Genomic DNA, 16,473 nt, shown 5'->3' on the forward strand with positions numbered 1-16,473 from the left:
TTAACAGGATCCATTTCCATAGACGAGGGGGAAAAAATAAAACCCAAAAAATAGACCTTCTGAACTCCAAATAGGCACTTAGACCCCTTCACAAACAAAGCATTATCACGAAGGATCTGGAATACCATCCTGACCTGCTTCACATGAGACTCCCAATCATCGGAAAAAATCAAAATATTATCCAAATATACAACCATGAATTTATCAAGATAATTGCGGAAAATATCATGCATGAAATATTGGAACACAGATGGAGCATTAGAGAGCCCGAATGGCATGACAAGGTATTCAAAATGGCCTTCGGGCGTATTAAATGCAGTTTTCCATTCGTCACCCTGTTTAATAGGAACAAGATTATATGCCCCTCGAAGGTCAATCTTAGTAAACCAACTAGCCCCCTTAATCCGAGCAAACAAATCAGAAAGCAAAGGCAAGGGGTATTGGAATTTGACCGTGATCTTATTAAGAAAACGATGATCTATACAGGGTCTCAAGGAGCCATCCTTCTTAGCAACAAAAAGAAACCCCCTCCCAATGGTGATGAAGATGGCCGAATATGCCCCTTCTCCAAAGACTCCTTAACATAACTCCGCATGGCGGCATGCTCTGGCACAGACAGATTGAAAAGTCGGCCCTTAGGGAACTTGCAGCCAGGAATCAAGTCAATAGCACAATCACAGTCCCTGTGCGGTAGAAGGGAACTGGACTTGGGCTCATCAAATACATCCTGGAAATCCGACAAAAACTCAGGGACCTCAGAAGAGGGGGAAGAGGAAATTGACATCAAAGGAACGTCACTATGCACCCCTTGACAACCCCAACTAGTCACAGACATAGTTTTCCAATCCAGCACCGGATTATGTTCCTGTAACCACGGAAAACCCAGTACAACAACATCATGCAAGTTATGCAACACCAGAAAACGGCAATCTTCCTGATGTGCTGGAGCCATGTACATGGTCATTTGCGTCCAGTACTGAGGTTTATCCTTGGCCAATGGTGTAGCATCAATGCCCCTCAAAGGAATAGGGCTCTGCAAAGGCTGCAAGGAAAAGCCACAGCGCCTGGCGAATTCTAAGTCCATTAAGTTCAGGGCAGCGCCTGAACCCACAAATGCCATGACAGAAAAGGACGATAATGAGCAAATCAGGGTCACAGATAAGAGAAATTTAGGCTGTACAGTACTGATGGTAACAGACCTAGCGACCCTCTTAGTACGCTTAGGGCAATCAGAAATAACATGAGCAGAATCACCACAGTAAAAACACAGCCTATTCTGACGTCTGAATTCCTGCCGCTCCGTTCTAGTCAAAATCCTATCACATTGCATAGGTTCAGGACTCTGCTCAGAGGAAACTGCCATATGGTGCACAGCTTTGCGCTCGTGCAGACGCCGATCAATCTGAATGGCTAGAGACATAGATTCGCTCAAACCAGCGGGTGTAGGGAAGCCCACCATAACATCTTTAAGGGCTTCAGAAAGACCTTTTCTGAAAATTGCAGCCACAGCATCCTCATTCCATTTAGTGAGCACAGACCATTTTCTAAATTTCTGGCAGTATAATTCTGCCGCTTCCTGACCTTGACACAGGGCCAACAGGGTTTTTTCTGCATAATCCACAGAATTAGGTTTGTCATACAATAATCCGAGCGCTTGAAAAATTGCGTCTATATTCAGCAATGCCGGATCCCCTGATTCAAGGGAAAATACCCAGTCCTGAGGGTCACCACGCAGCAAGGATATGATGATTTTAACTTGCTGAATGGGATCACCAGAAGAACGGGGTTTCAAAGCAAAAAACAATTTGCAGTTATTTTTAAAGTTCAAAAACTAAAAAAAATCCACACAGAGTTTACAAAAATCTCCACACCTGACCAAAGGTGTGGAGGGTAAATCTGCTTCCCAGAGCTTCCAGCTTAACAGAATTAATCCATACTGACAAGCTGGACAAAAACATAGAATGTACCGAACAATGAAGTCCACAACATGTGGACAGAAAAGAGCATGCAAGGACTTATCTTTGCTGAACTGGTCAGGAAATCAGGGAAAACCAAGAGAGATGTGAATCCAACCAGGAACCATTGACAAGTGGCACAAGCTGAAGGGGAGAGCCAGCTGAGCAGAATAGACAATTAGTGGAAGCAGCTGCTGACTGCTAAATCCAAGGAGCAGCCATTCCACTTAAAACCACCGGAGGGAGCCCAAGAGCAGAACTCACAAAAGTGCCACTTACAACCACCGGAGGGAGCCCAAGAGCGGAATTCACAACACCCTAACCCTAACCCTAGCCCTAATCCTAACCCTAGCCCTAACCCTAGCCCTAACCCTAGCCCTAACCCTAACCCTAGCCCTAACCCTAGCCCTAGCCCTAACCCTAACCCTAGCCCTAACCCTAACCCTAGCCCTAACCCTAGCCCTAACCCTAGCCCTAACCCTAACCCTAGCCCTAATGGGAAAATGGAAATAAATACATTTTTTAAATTTTTCCCTAACTAAAGGGGTGATGAAGGGGGGTTTGATTTACTTTCATAGTGGGTTTTTTAGCGGATTTTTATGATTGGCAGCCGTCACACACTGAAAGACGCTTTTTATTGCAAAAAATATTTTTTGCGTTACCACATTTTGAGAGCTATAATTTTTCCATATTTTGGTCCGCAGAGTCATGTGAGGTCTTGTTTTTTGCGGGACGAGGTGATGTTTTTATTGGTAACATTTTCGGGCACGTTACATTTTTTGATCGCTTTTTATTCCGATTTTTGTGAGGCAAAATGACCAAAAACCAGCTATTCATGAATTTCTTTTGGGGGAGGCGTTTATACCGTTCCGCGTTTGGTAAAATTGATAAAGCAGTTTTACTCTTCGGGTCAGTACGATTAGAGCGACACCTCATTTATGTCATTTTTGTATGTTTTGGCGCTTTTATACGATAAAAACTATTTTATAGAAAAAATAATTATTTTTGCAGTGCTTTATTCTCAGGACTATAACTTTTTTATTTTTTTGCTGATGATGCTGTATGGTGGCTCGTTTTTTGCGGGACAAGATTATGCTTTCAATGGTACCATGGTTATTTATATCTGTCTTTTTGATCGCGTGTTATTCCACTTTTTTTTCGGCGGAATGATAATAAAGCGTTGTTTTTTGCCTCGTTTTTTTTTTTTTCTTACGGTGTTTACTGAAGGGGTTAACTAGTGGGCCAGTTTTATAGGTCGGGCCGTTACGGACGCGGCAATACTAAACATGTGTACTTTTATTGTTTTTTTTAAATTTAGATAAAGAAATGTATTTATGGGAATAATATATATTTTTTTTCATTATTTAGGAATATTTTTTTTATTTTTTTTTACACATTTGGAATTTTTTTTTAAACTTTTTTACTTTGTCCCAGGGGGGGGGACATCACAGATCGGTGATCTGACAGTGTGCACAGCACTCTGTCAGGTCACCGATCTGACTTACAGTGCTGCAGGCTTAACAGTGCCTGCTCTGAGCAGGCTCTGTGAAGCCACCTCCCTCCCTGCAGGACCCGGATCCGTGGCCATCTTGGATCCGGGTCTGGAGCAGGTAGGTAGGGAGGTAAGACCCTCGCAGCAACGTGATCACAGCAGCTGACACCCGGCCGCGATCGGCCCCGCTCCCCCCGTGAGCGCCGCCGATAGCGCTGGATGTACTATCCCGTTGGTGGTCATAGGGGCCCACCCCACCTCGACGGGATAGTATGTCCGATGTCAGAAAGGGGTTAAAATATACAGGGGCCCTGGCCTCCATTTAGACCAGTTAATACTTTGCGCCTACTACCACTGTCTGCTACTTAGCAGAGGAGCCCACCCCAGTACCTAGCTATGCCGCCTATTTAGTCCTGTTACCAGTTTTGAACTACTTTTAGCCTACTTTTGTATTTGGGCCTACTAACCGTGTCTGCGTCACTCATTACAGTTGTCCTCCACTGAACAAAACAATGGCGCCTGTTTAGTCATGTTACCAATTTTGAACTGCATTTAGCCTACTTTTTTACTTTGGGCCTACTAACTGTGTCTGCGCCACTCATAACAGTTGTCCTCCACTGAACAAAGCAATGCCGCCTGTTTAGTCCTGTTACCAATTTTGAACTGCATTTAGCTACTTTTTTATTTTGGGCCTACTAACTATGTCTGCTCCACTCATTACAGTTGTCCTCCACAGAACAAAGCTTGGCCGCCTGTTTAGCCTGTTAACATTTTTGAACTGCATTTACCAACTTTTTTATTTTGGGCCTACTAACTGTGTCTGCGCCACTCATTACAGTTGTCCTCCACTGAACAAAGCAACGGCACCTGTTTAGTCCTGTTACCAATTTTGAACTGCATTTAGCCTACTTTTTTATTTTGGGGCTACTAACTGTGTCTGCGCCACTCACTACAGTTGTCCTCCACTGAACAAAGCAATGCCGCCTGTTTAGTCCTGTTGCCAATTTTGAACTGCATTTAGTCTACTTTTTTAGTTGGGTGTTGTGAATTCTGTGGCAGAGCTCCCTCCTGTGGTCACAAGTGGTACTTCGGCTGATTCTCTCTGTGAGCTTCCGTTGGTGGAGGAAAGTGGTACTGCGGCTTCTGAGTTTCCTTCCTCAGGTGATGTGGTGAAGTCGTTAGGTGCTGCTCTATTTAACTCCACCTAGTGCTTTGATCCTGGCCTCCAGTCAATGTTCTAGTATTGGACCTGTTTCCTCCTGGATCGTTCCTGTGGCCTGCTGCTCTGCATAGCTAAGTTCCGCTTTTGCTTTTTGTTTGCTGTTTTTTTCTGTCCAGCTAGCTTATTTGTTTTCTCGTGCTTGCTGGAAGCTCTGGGATGCAGAGGGTGTACCTCCGTGCCGTTAGTTCGGTACGAAGGGTCTTTTTGCCCCCTTTGCGTGGTTGTTTGTAGGGTTTTGTGTTGACCGCAAAGTTACCTTTCCTATCCTCGCTCTGTTCAGAAAGTCGGGCCTCACTTTGCTAAATCTATTTCATCTCTATGTTTGTCTTTTTATCTTAACTCACAGTCATTATAAGTGGGGGCTGCCTTTTCCTTTGGGGTATTTCTCTGAGGCAAGGTAGGCTTATTTTCTATCTTCAGGCTAGCTAGTTTCTCAGGCTGTGCCGAGTTGCATAGGGAGCGTTAGGCGCAATCCACGGCTGCCTCTAGTTGTGTTGGAGAGGATTAGGGATTGCGGTCAGCAGAGTTTCCACATCTCAGAGCTCGTTCTATGTTTTTGGGTTATTGTCAGGTCACTGTATGTGCTCTGACTCCTATGTCCATTGTGGTACTGAATTACCAGATCATGACAGTTGGGCCTACTAACTGTGTCTGCGCCACTCATTACAGTTGTCCTCCACTGAGCACAGCTATGCCGCCTGTTTAGTCCTGTTACCAATTTTGAACTGAATTTAGCCTACTTTTGTATTTGGGGCTACTAACTGTGTCTGCGCCACTCATTACAGTTGTCCTTCACTGAACAAAGCTAGGCCGCCTGTTTAGTCCTGTTACCAATTTTGAACTGCATTTAGTCTACTTTTTTAGTTGGGCCTACTAACTGTGTCTGCGCCACTCATTACAGTTGTCCTCCACTGAACAAAGCTAGGCCGCCTGTTTAGTCCTGTTACCAATTTTGAACTGCATTTAGCCTACTTTTGTATTTGGGCCTACTAACCGTGTCTGCGCCACTCATTACAGTTGTCCTCCACTGAACAAAGCAATGGCGCCTGTTTAGTCCTGTTACCAATTTTGTACTGCATTTAGCCTACTTTTGTATTTGGGCCTACTAACTGTGTCTGCGCCACTCATTACAGTTGTCCTCCACTGAACAAAGCAATGGCGCCTGTTTAGTCCTGTTACCAATTTTGAACTGCCTTTAGCCTCCTTTTTTTGGGGGGCCTACTATCTGTGTCTGCGCCACTCATTACAGTTGTCGTCCACTGAACAAAGCAATGCCGCCTGTTTAGTCCTGTTACCAATTTTGAACTGCATTTAGCCTACTTTTGTATTTGGGCCAACTAACTGTGTCTGCGCCACTCATTACAGTTGTCCTCCATTGAACAAAGCTAGGCCGCCTGTTTAGTCCTGTTACCAATTTTAAACTGCATTTAGCCTTCTTTTGTATTTGGGCCTACTAACTGTGTCTGCGCCACTCATTACTGTTTTTAATGCATAAAGAAAAGAGAGTTTTTGATCCAAATAAAAAAAATGTATAATTCCAAAACAAATCAAGGTTGCTCAATAAATCCACATCTTACAGCTTTGTAAAGTTACAAACTGATTTTTATTAAACATCATTATTTTATTTACAACCATAACATTATCAATCCACAAATATAGTCCTATCAAACTGTAAAAAAGGGGAGCAAGCGGGAAACAATATCAAACCATGGAAAGCGATAAGGAGCGCATAAGGACATCCAGGTAAGACTATAGTTAAAGAAAAGCGTCCTCTATTATCCACAAAAGTGCATAGTGCATAGAAAGCAGCAAATTTCAACTACCTGAGTGTCATAATACGCTACACAGAGCCTGGGCATGAAGGAAAGGAGACTAAGTTACAGCCAATAATATCCACATAGTAGCCACCCAAACACCGGTAAACCGTAACATGTTGCAAACACTATTTAAATAAAGACCATCTCCAGACCCACTTACCCATGCTGCTGACCACCCAATGCGCTAGTGCCCCGACGCGCATTTCGCTGTTGCTTCTTCGGGGAGCAGTGCATAATGTGCCGCAAACGCCATTTTTAAAAGCCCCAACGCATCCATAAGTAGCCAATCAGCATTCCGGAACGAGGACGAGCCCCCATCAGCTGTGCTGATTGAGCGTGCATAGGCGGAGCCAGACCAGACAAACCACGTCACATCGGCATCACGAGGGCGGTGAGTAATGGAATCAAAACATTCCAGTCAGCATAGTTACAAATCGCCGCGTAGAGATGCCATCAGCGACGTGGTCCGATCAGGAGCCGCCCACACACCTCAAACACAGCGATCAAGAGGCGGAGTGCTGCACCATATGTTATATAGTGACCGCGGTCATTACCAGGTAGAAAAAAAGGAAAAATGAAGTGCAGCACCAAAACAAAAGGTGCTGCACCATATATAATTCAGTAGAGACAGCCATCTCGATTAAAGGCAACGGAGCAAAGCGAAATATAATAAGTACACAGTGTAAATACATACATATATAAACACATTTTGCTATGAATAGTACATCATTCAGTTTACACAAGATATACATGTGGTAACATATGAATTCTTCCGATCCCTCGGCTGATTAATTATCACATATATGGCCACAGATGATAACTGGATCCATGCTGAAATATTCGGCTCCATACATAGTGGACCTGGTAAACTTGCGTATAGCATCAAATTAGGATACGTGGGACCAAAAAGGCATTAATGTTGGAAGAGCATCCACTAATAAGGAATAAAAACACAAAACACACAAATTAAAATAAAAAAGTGCTTTTTTAACATACATATAAATATTCCAGAGATAAACAGTTGTCCTCCACTGAACAAAGCTAGGCCGACTGTTTAGTCCTGTTACCAATTTTGAACTGCTTTTAGCCTACTTTTTTATTTTGGGCCTACTAACTGGGTCTGGGCCACTCATTACAGTTGTCCTCCACTGAACAAAGCTATCCCGCTTGTTTATTCCTGTTGCCAATTTTGAACTACATTTAGCCTACTTTATTATTTGGGCCTATATCTGTGTTTCATCCTCATCCTGCCCATTGCCCAGCCACTGCTAGATGAGTCTGCGGGTACATTGACCCAGACCACTACATTCCCCTTGCACTCTACACAGCCTGAATCTGACCCTGCTGAAAGTCAGGTTCCCCTTCCCGCATACTATACCACCTTACACGGGGACAAAGAGGAAGGTGCAGATGAAAGTGCAGGTTCCTTCATCAGGTGAGGGGGGCATACTCGTTGGCGACGTCACTGGCACAGGGCCCCTCATAGTACGCAAAAGTGTCTCTGGCAGTGGGAGGCGCCACCCGCCATCAAACACCGCCGTACTATGAGGGGCCCTGTGCCAGTGCCAAGTGCCAACGAGTGGGCCCCCCTGCTTGCTCAGGATCACAGCACTTGCAAAGTTGAAATACTTACTTCTCCCTGCTCCACCGCCATGACGTATTCCGCGTTTCCTGGGCTCACGAAAATCTTGAGCCAGCCCTACCCCCCACAACTTTAGCCTGTTTTCAATGCCTAACTATTATTTTAAAGTAAATTAAGATTAACAAGCTTAAGAAATAAGAATTGATGTTTTTGGCATTAAAATGGGCACTGTAGGTGTTTTCCTGTCCTCCACTCACTGCCGACTTTGATTCAACATTGACTTGCATTGGGTTTCATGTTTCGGTTGGCCCACCAATTTTCGAAATAATCGGCCTATTTCACCCCGACCCGACTTTTGACAAAGTCGGGTTTCGCGAAACCCGACTCGATCCTAAAAAAGAAAAAGTCGCTCAACTCTAGTCCTTACATCTTCACCGCCAGCTTATGACATTCATCTATATGGCATCCGGCATCATGAACATCTATACCATTTCCTCCTGATGAACCGTGAGAACAGGGAAACGCGTCGGGGTGATACCAACACGTGCTAAGTAGTGTTGAGCATTCCGATACCGCAAGTATCGGGTATCGGCCGATACTTGCGGTATCGGAATTCCGATACCGAGATCCGATATTTTTGTGATATCGGGTATCGGTATCGGAAGTGTAAAATAAAGAATTAAAATAAAAAATATTGTTATATTCACCTCTCCGGTGGCCCCTGGACATCAGCGGGAGGATCCGGCGTCCGGCACGGCTTCTTTCTTCAAAATGCGCGCCTTTAGGACCTGTGGTATGACGTCCCGGCTTCTGATTGGTCGCGTGCCGCCCATGTGACCGCCACGCGACCAATCAGAAGCCGCGACGTCATTCCTCAGCTAAAGTCCTAGAATGAGCGCCTTCTAGGACCTGAGGAATGACGTCACGGCTTCTGATTGGTCGCGTGGCGGTCACATGGGCGGCACGCGACCAATCAGAAGCCGGGACGTCATTCCACAGGTCCTAAAGGCGCGCATTTTGAAGAAAGAAGCCGTGCCGGACGCCGGATCCTCCCGCTGATGTCCAGGGGCCGCCGGAGAGGTGAATATAACAATATTTTTTATTTTAATTCTTTATTTTACACTTTAATATGGATCCCAGGGCCTGAAGGAGAGTTTCCTCTCCTTCAGACCCTGGGATCCATGAGGATACCTTCCGATACTTGATGTCCCATTGACTTGTATTGGTATCGGATATCGGTATCGGCGATATCCGATATTTTTCGGGTATCGGCCGATACTATCCGATACCGATACTTTCAAGTATCGGACGGTATCGCTCAACACTAGTGCTAAGTTATTTTTATCATTTATCAATAATAGTTTCTTTGGCTATGAATGGACCCTGAATGGAATTTGTCTTGATATGTATTTGTTCTCTTGTCCATGATGGGTCGAAAATAGGAATAGTCAGCTGATTGTGGACTGAACTATTGGTTGTCATTATATTTGAATTATATGCATTGTGTTGGTATGGTTATTTTGCTATCCGGAGGTGCCTTTCAAGGCCTAAATGGAGATTGATTTATCTATTAATGTTTAATATCAATTTTTTTCACCACTGCTCTTAGCTTTATTGTTTTTTTTTCCCACCTGTATTGAGAGGGACATTGTAGGGAAGAGAGGGATAGCCTGCATTGAGTGGGGACGCAAAAAAATGGTCTCTTAGGGTGCCAACCTCCACAGCAAGGCACGTGTTAGCAGTAGGCTTATTTAGGACCTTGCTAGGTTAATGAATTTGGTGATTTATTTTTTCCTTATCATTTATGGTATTGAGCCAAAGTTTTTTGAATACTGGGTCTGGGTTTTATGTGATAATATTAAAAGTGAAGTTTTACGGGATCATATGTACGTACTTAGATTTATGAATTTCTAAATATATTTAGTTGTCTAATTTAGACAAAGGTTATTGTGAAGGGAAGGGGAGGATAGGAGCTTTCAAATCATTTATCGTGAATGGTGGATCCTTTGTAATCTACTACAGTATATGTTGCCCTTCTTTGTAATCCTGTTTGTTATGATAATGAGACTGCTGAAAAATAATGTGTACAGACAAGGAATCATGAGCCTAAGGGTACCGTCACACTATACGATTTACCAACGATCACGACCAGCGATACGACCTGGCCGTGATCGTTCGTAAGTCGTAGTGTGGTCGCTGGAGAGCTGTCACACAGACAGCTCTCCAGCGACCAACGATGCCGAGGTCCCCGGGTAACCAGGGTAAACATCGGGTTACTAAGCGCAGGACCGCGCTTAGTAACCCGATGTTTACCCTGGTTACCAGCGTAAAAAAAAACAAACAGTACATACTTACATTCCGGTGTCTGTCCCTTGCCGTCTGCTTCCCGCACTCACTGACTGCCGGCCGTAAAGTGAAAGCACAGCACAGCGGTGACGTCACCGCTGTGCTCTGCTTTCACTTTACGGCCGGCAGTCACAGTGCAGCTCTGCGCTTAGTAACCCGATGTTTACCCCGGTTACAAGCGAACGCATCGCTAGATCGGTGTCACACACACCGATCTAGCGATGACAGCGGGAGATCCAGCGACGAAAGAATGTTCCAAACGATCTGCTACGACGTACGATTCTCAGCAGGATCCCTGATCGCTGCTGCGTGTCAGACACAGCGATATCGTATGGATATCGCTGGAACGTCACGAATCGTACCGTCGTAGCGATCAAAATGGCACTGTGTGACGGTACCCTAATGGACTATGTGAAAATTGCAAGATTTTTTTTAGATGGTGCTTAAATAAAATAATATTAATAAATTGATTTGAACAATTGGCCATTCTCTGTTGACACACTCACTTTGAGCAGTTGTTCAAGAGAAGCACAAAATGTATAATGCATGTAATGTGCAATGCATGCTGTGACGTGGGAAAAATTAATGGGAACTAATGAAAAATATTTAGAATTTAGAGAGTCCTCAGTGGTTGATACCTTGTATACCTGAGGACTCCTCAATTCTAAATATTTTTCTATCTACTGGCTAACACGGTACCAAGAAATATTTCTTTCCTTTATGGGAACTAATGGGCATTTATAACACAAATTAAACAGAAAAAAAGTATTAGAACTGAACTGAGAAAATGTTTAATTGAAAACAGATAATTGCCAAAAAAGGTTTTCAGGTTACCAAATCACATTTTTTATTTTCAGATATCGGCTCATAAAGTGTTAAGATTGCGTGCCTTTGTATATTAAATTAAGTTCCTAGAATAAAATAAGCTGAATATAAGTTGTGTGAAATTATCTTTATTTTCCGTTTCAAATAGGCATATTTTGGTCACACTGAATCTCACTGCTCTTAATGTGGTTCTCGTTATACGTAACAGTTCCAGCCTACTACTTCCTTTCTTGTAAACTCAAAACATTACAGAGTGAATACGTTTCTGATTTTGAGGTTATATATGCAGATGTCTGAACCCTAAACTTCATTTTGAAGTAATAATACACTCAGATATTTCCTGACAGCAAAATTTGACTTTAACAATTCAGTTATCCAGTCATTCTTGAAACATTCTTGGAATAAATGACACCATAGACTTTACATGGTGCTAAAATTTAAACTTTTTTTCTGATTTAAGTACAAAATAAGAAGATATTTGTATTTTTTACCACTATGCTTTACCAAGTTTTCATAGCAATTTTCTTCATCTATAACGGGATGTCAGAAGGTAGGTAAAATTAGGAAATGGGGTTTGCTATTTTTGGGAGGTATTTTACTGACTTCATAAAGAGATAACATTTTATTCTTAAAGATGTGACTGCTTTATGGAAAGATGACGTTTTAGATAGGGAATTGTATGAAATAACTTTTTAGGTACATAATATAATATTTTGCAATTATGAAATATGTTATGGTGAACATATTGCACAATCTTAATAAGTGGGTTGTTTAACTTTTAGTTCACGCAGGAACCCAGGTGACTCAGCCAGCTGTGATAGTCGCGAATAGGCATGGAGAAGCCACTCTGATATGTGACTACAGTGTTTATGGAATGGTGGAGGAGATACGTTTCAGTCTGCTGAAGAAAACGAAGAAACACATATCTGAGATTTGTGTTTTCTCTTTCAACACTAAATATGAACATGCTTCTATTGGGGACACCATCAGATGTTTAGGCATACCCAGTCCACACAATGTAACATTTAACATCTCGGGGCTAACGGCAGAGGACACAGGGCTGTATACTTGTAAGATGGAAGTTATGTATCCACCTCCTTATCGATCCTCTGAAGGGAATGCGATTCTTGTTTATGTTAGTGGTAAGTCAGATGTACTTTTACCAACCATTATTTCTTTGGAAGAGTATCAAATGTCATCTTGTTTTGGTCAATGATTGCAACACAGTTGCTCTTGCTTATTTTAATAGATTTGACGTACCAATGTGCACAATCCATAGAGCCTGTGGAGGACAACATGTACAAATGGACATTGCTCATAGTCTTTGTGGTCTTGTTGCTGTATAGTTTAATAGCCACAGGCATCCTTCTCTGCAAGGTAAGTGAGACCCTTTAGAAAAGATTTTTTTCAGGAATACATTACTTTATATGTCATTTATAGTATTGTTTATTTATGGTTAAGATATGTGAAATGATTGCATTTTTAGTAAGCGTGCTATCAAATACAATCAAATTATTAAAAATATGGAGATTAATTAAAGAAATATCAACTTTTATGATCCAAATGAAAAATCAACACAGAAAAAGTTAATTTTCGATGTAAATATAATATTTCTTTCAATTTACATATTAAAGACCTAAGGTACGGTACTTGAATTTTTGTTATTTGTTTTGGCTTAGTGAGTGCTGGGTGGATATTCTGTTTGGCAGCCTATTAGCTCACAAATATTTCAACTTCAACCTACTTACTTTTTACCCAAGCAAAGTCTCACATCTGCAAGAGTATTTCTGCATTTCTGTAATGTACAGGGTATGAAATACAAAAATAATGGCAGCGCCAGACTCTGTGGGTACCAGGTACCAGCAGAAACTGAACAACTTCATTGACTATAAGGGGATCTGACATGTTTATGTAATCATGTCTGGCTTTTTTGTTTCAGCATCTTGTGTTTTTTTTGTTCTTTTTGCTTTCCAGTAGTACCATCAATGCATATGTGAAGTGAGTCAATTCATTACATTAAAATATTGAAAGCACCACTCCAGCGTTTTTTTTTTATTTCAGCGCTGGAGTGATGCCACTAATCTGTGTTCCCTTCCCCTACTAATTTACTTGCCAGGCGCTGTCTTGAGCTGTTCCTACCGTCCTGCACCACCGTTTTGTGTCAGCAAATTCCGATTGACCAGAAGTTAGAGGTATTGGTCAGAAGCTCACATTGCAAGTCTATGAGAGCCTCATTCTGCCTCTCATAGACTTACATCGAGAACTGACCTCCGGCATACCCAGCAAACACTGAAGTGATCCTACAGGTCACAAACTGTGGAAGACTGAACGGAGTGGCGCAGATAACGGAACAAGATGGTGGTTAGCGAGGATAAAACTGAGGGCAGGCAACTTAGATAAATGACTCCACTACAGTGGTAAAAAAGAATAACAAAAATGCAAGAGTTGTGCTTGAAGCACCCATAGACACCACATTGTTGATGGATCCCTTAACCCAATGCATTACCTGTCCTGCATTGCTGTCATTGACATAGTTTGATGTTTGATGGTTTACATAACCTTTCCTACGTTGAGTGTTACTATACTTTATATGTTATTTTTATACTCTTAACTCTTCCTTCCTACTTTACAGAAAAGGAAGAGAAGGTGGGATATTGGATATTACGAGCAAATACTACAATCTCACGACAAGAATTATCACCCTTATTATGTTCAATTTTGAAACTGGTGTGAATCCTCAGCTTTACTGTGCAGAATGTCATCAGATTTTACAGTATCTAGTTATATTATGTTCTTTTGCGGAACGACTGTTATATTTCAGATCATTTTAGGTATCTAAATATAAGGTACCATATGTTGTAGCCTAAAGCCACTTATAAACCATGTTTATTTAGTGATGTTCACAACGGAAATCCTCAGCAAGAATAACGCCCTAAGCAAAGGCTTTCTTATCTGTAGAAATGTGTCAGGGGTTCATGGATAATATGGCAACACAAAAAGGTATTTGAAAAGTGCTCTTGTGCCTTATGTCATCAGATTGTATGACACACCAAGTTTTTCGAGCCAGTGCTGCCATAGTACTTAGCGCTTATTTTGTATTTATCATAGTTACTCATATTATAGTCTGTCACTTTCCTTAGATTAACCTTCAACTTTTACTGGAAAACATAGTATAATGCTCTGCTTAGTAGCAGAATCTTGACCCACCTGACAGGTGATAATTTTTAATCTTTGTACAACACCTTTAATTGATACAATTTTGCCAGCCTACATTCACCACAATAGATGCTAAAAGAGTACCTATTATTTTGGGTAACGTTCCATAATAGGCTGTTGTGTGTTCACAAGAAAAAATAATATTTCTGGCCTTCAGATGACTTCAGCAGTTTTCCCATTCTGTACATGTCATCTCTTTGTGTTTTCTCTGACTATAGCTTCAGAAAGTGTGGAAACAAGCTTCTGTTACACCACCCATGAAAATCACATAGAAAAAGGAGACCCTGCTCTACTTAATCCATTTACTGTACATACAGATAAGGAACGGAAATATAGAGCGCAGCAGTAATAAGCAGTGTAGCTGTAACTCCAGCTAAAGTACAACAATTACTTTAAGCAGAAGAAGTGTCTTTCTTTCTCTTTTTATTCCTCTCTCTCATCTTCACCTATTCTTAATTTGCTCTAAAAGTGAGCTATTAGTACAAGAGGCATTTTAGGAAGAGGAGAGGCATCTAATAATTGAGAAGGAAGCATCGTCTTCTGTCCAGATATGTTGCAGTTTTTATTTTCGTCCATATTACAGATTTGTTGAAGCAAATGTGAACAATAATTATTATTTAATACATAGTGTTATATATTGAAATTAAAGGGGATATTTGATTTTTTTTTTAAAATGGGATAAGAGCAGGAAATATATTAAAAGGAAGAAAAGAAGAAATAGTTTGCCAAAACTATCCCACTGCAGTTCCGCTGTTTCAGATTTCCTTGCCAGGCTTGTAGCGATAATGTTTAATTCTACTGTACTTGTAGGCAGAATTTTATCAATGGCATCTTTACATGGCTATAACGGTCTCATCATAAAAATAAAACTCTGACCACTATAAATATATAGGATATTAAGTAACAGCAGTAGCAAGCAACCATATGATGCTAAAAGGTACACTTATGCTTCGTAATATAATTATTTATTCATACTAATCTTTAATAAATTAATCAGTAGAAACTAATTCTGACATGCCTCTTTACTCATTGAAAGTGATCAAAAATGTATCTATAGATTTAAGTAACGTACTAGAATTTGCATGGTCATTATTGGTTAATAATTACCTAAAAACATTTACAATATGTTCATCACATACAATTTGTGCTATGTGCCTTAATATTATTATCTTTTCATAATTATTGAACTTGTAGCCAGTGGTATATTTTCTGATTTCCAATGTTCTTCACTTTCGATGTTGATATGCCTGGAAGTTCATTGATGCAGGATTTGTATTGTTTGACTCTGCTATAAAACGGTTATCCAGCCTTTTGAAATTGACGGCATATCTTGTCCTTAAAAGTGGTGTCTCAAGTTTTAAAGTTATCTAATTTCCAAGGGAAAGGGGATAACTTTCTGATTGCTAGGTTTCCGACCGCTGTAGGCTCCACCAATTCCTGAAGCCTCAGACTAATGTAGCAGAGGTTGAACATGTGCCCTGCCGCTCAACTCATTCTAACAGTGGCACCAAAGATCAACCAAGTACTGCGCTTGACAATCTCCCGTCCTACCATGAAGAATGAATGCAGTGGTAGTGCACATGATTGACTTCCACTCCATCCCATTCTTGGGATTGGTTGGCACCACTGCAGTCGGACCCGCAGCAATGAAAAAGTTACCTCCAATCTTATAAATAGGGGTAATTTTTAAACTTGAGAAGACCTTTTTAATAGAGATGAGTAAAAGTATTCAAAGTACACTGATTGGGCATCCAGTTTGGTCCTTCATAACAGCCGGACTTAGTCAGTGTTCACTTATGTGTCAGCACTCCTCTGTCTGGCATCTTGGCTGTTTCTGCCACTTACTAGATCCCCGTGATATCATAACATTGTGTAAGGCATAGTGACTAGGGCTCAAGCAATGTCATCACACGAGTTGTGGGGGACTAGTAGGATGCATAAGTCAACATACGATTGCTAGTCCAAAAGTGAACACTACTCCTGTCCACCTGTCAAGGAGAATTGATCTATGTGTCGTA

At 41.5% G+C, this 16,473-nt stretch overlaps 1 protein-coding gene across 1 annotated transcript; it reads left to right on the top strand.

Annotated features, from left to right (window-relative positions):
- Positions 1-11,549: 11,549 nt before the first annotated feature.
- Positions 11,550-15,459, top strand: CTLA4 (cytotoxic T-lymphocyte associated protein 4). Its single transcript, XM_069735376.1, has 4 exons — positions 11,550-11,789; positions 12,022-12,381; positions 12,489-12,616; positions 13,872-15,459. Exons 1-4 carry the CDS (start codon positions 11,735-11,737, stop codon positions 13,959-13,961), a joined length of 633 nt encoding a protein of 210 aa, XP_069591477.1. The 5' UTR covers positions 11,550-11,734; the 3' UTR covers positions 13,962-15,459.
- The last annotated feature ends 1,014 nt before the right edge of the window (positions 15,460-16,473 follow it).

Source organism: Ranitomeya imitator, chromosome 7, assembly GCF_032444005.1.
Source record: "Ranitomeya imitator isolate aRanImi1 chromosome 7, aRanImi1.pri, whole genome shotgun sequence".
Taxonomy (NCBI): domain Eukaryota; kingdom Metazoa; phylum Chordata; class Amphibia; order Anura; family Dendrobatidae; genus Ranitomeya; species Ranitomeya imitator.

Coding starts and splice junctions, on each gene's coding strand:
- CTLA4 (XM_069735376.1), top strand. CDS start 11,735: ATGCTTTACCAAGTTTTCATAGCAATTTTCTTCATCTATAACGGGATG. Junction 11,790..12,021: donor CTATAACGGGATGTCAGAAG/GTAGGTAAAATT, acceptor TTTAACTTTTAG/TTCACGCAGGAACCCAGGTG. Junction 12,382..12,488: donor GATTCTTGTTTATGTTAGTG/GTAAGTCAGATG, acceptor TTATTTTAATAG/ATTTGACGTACCAATGTGCA.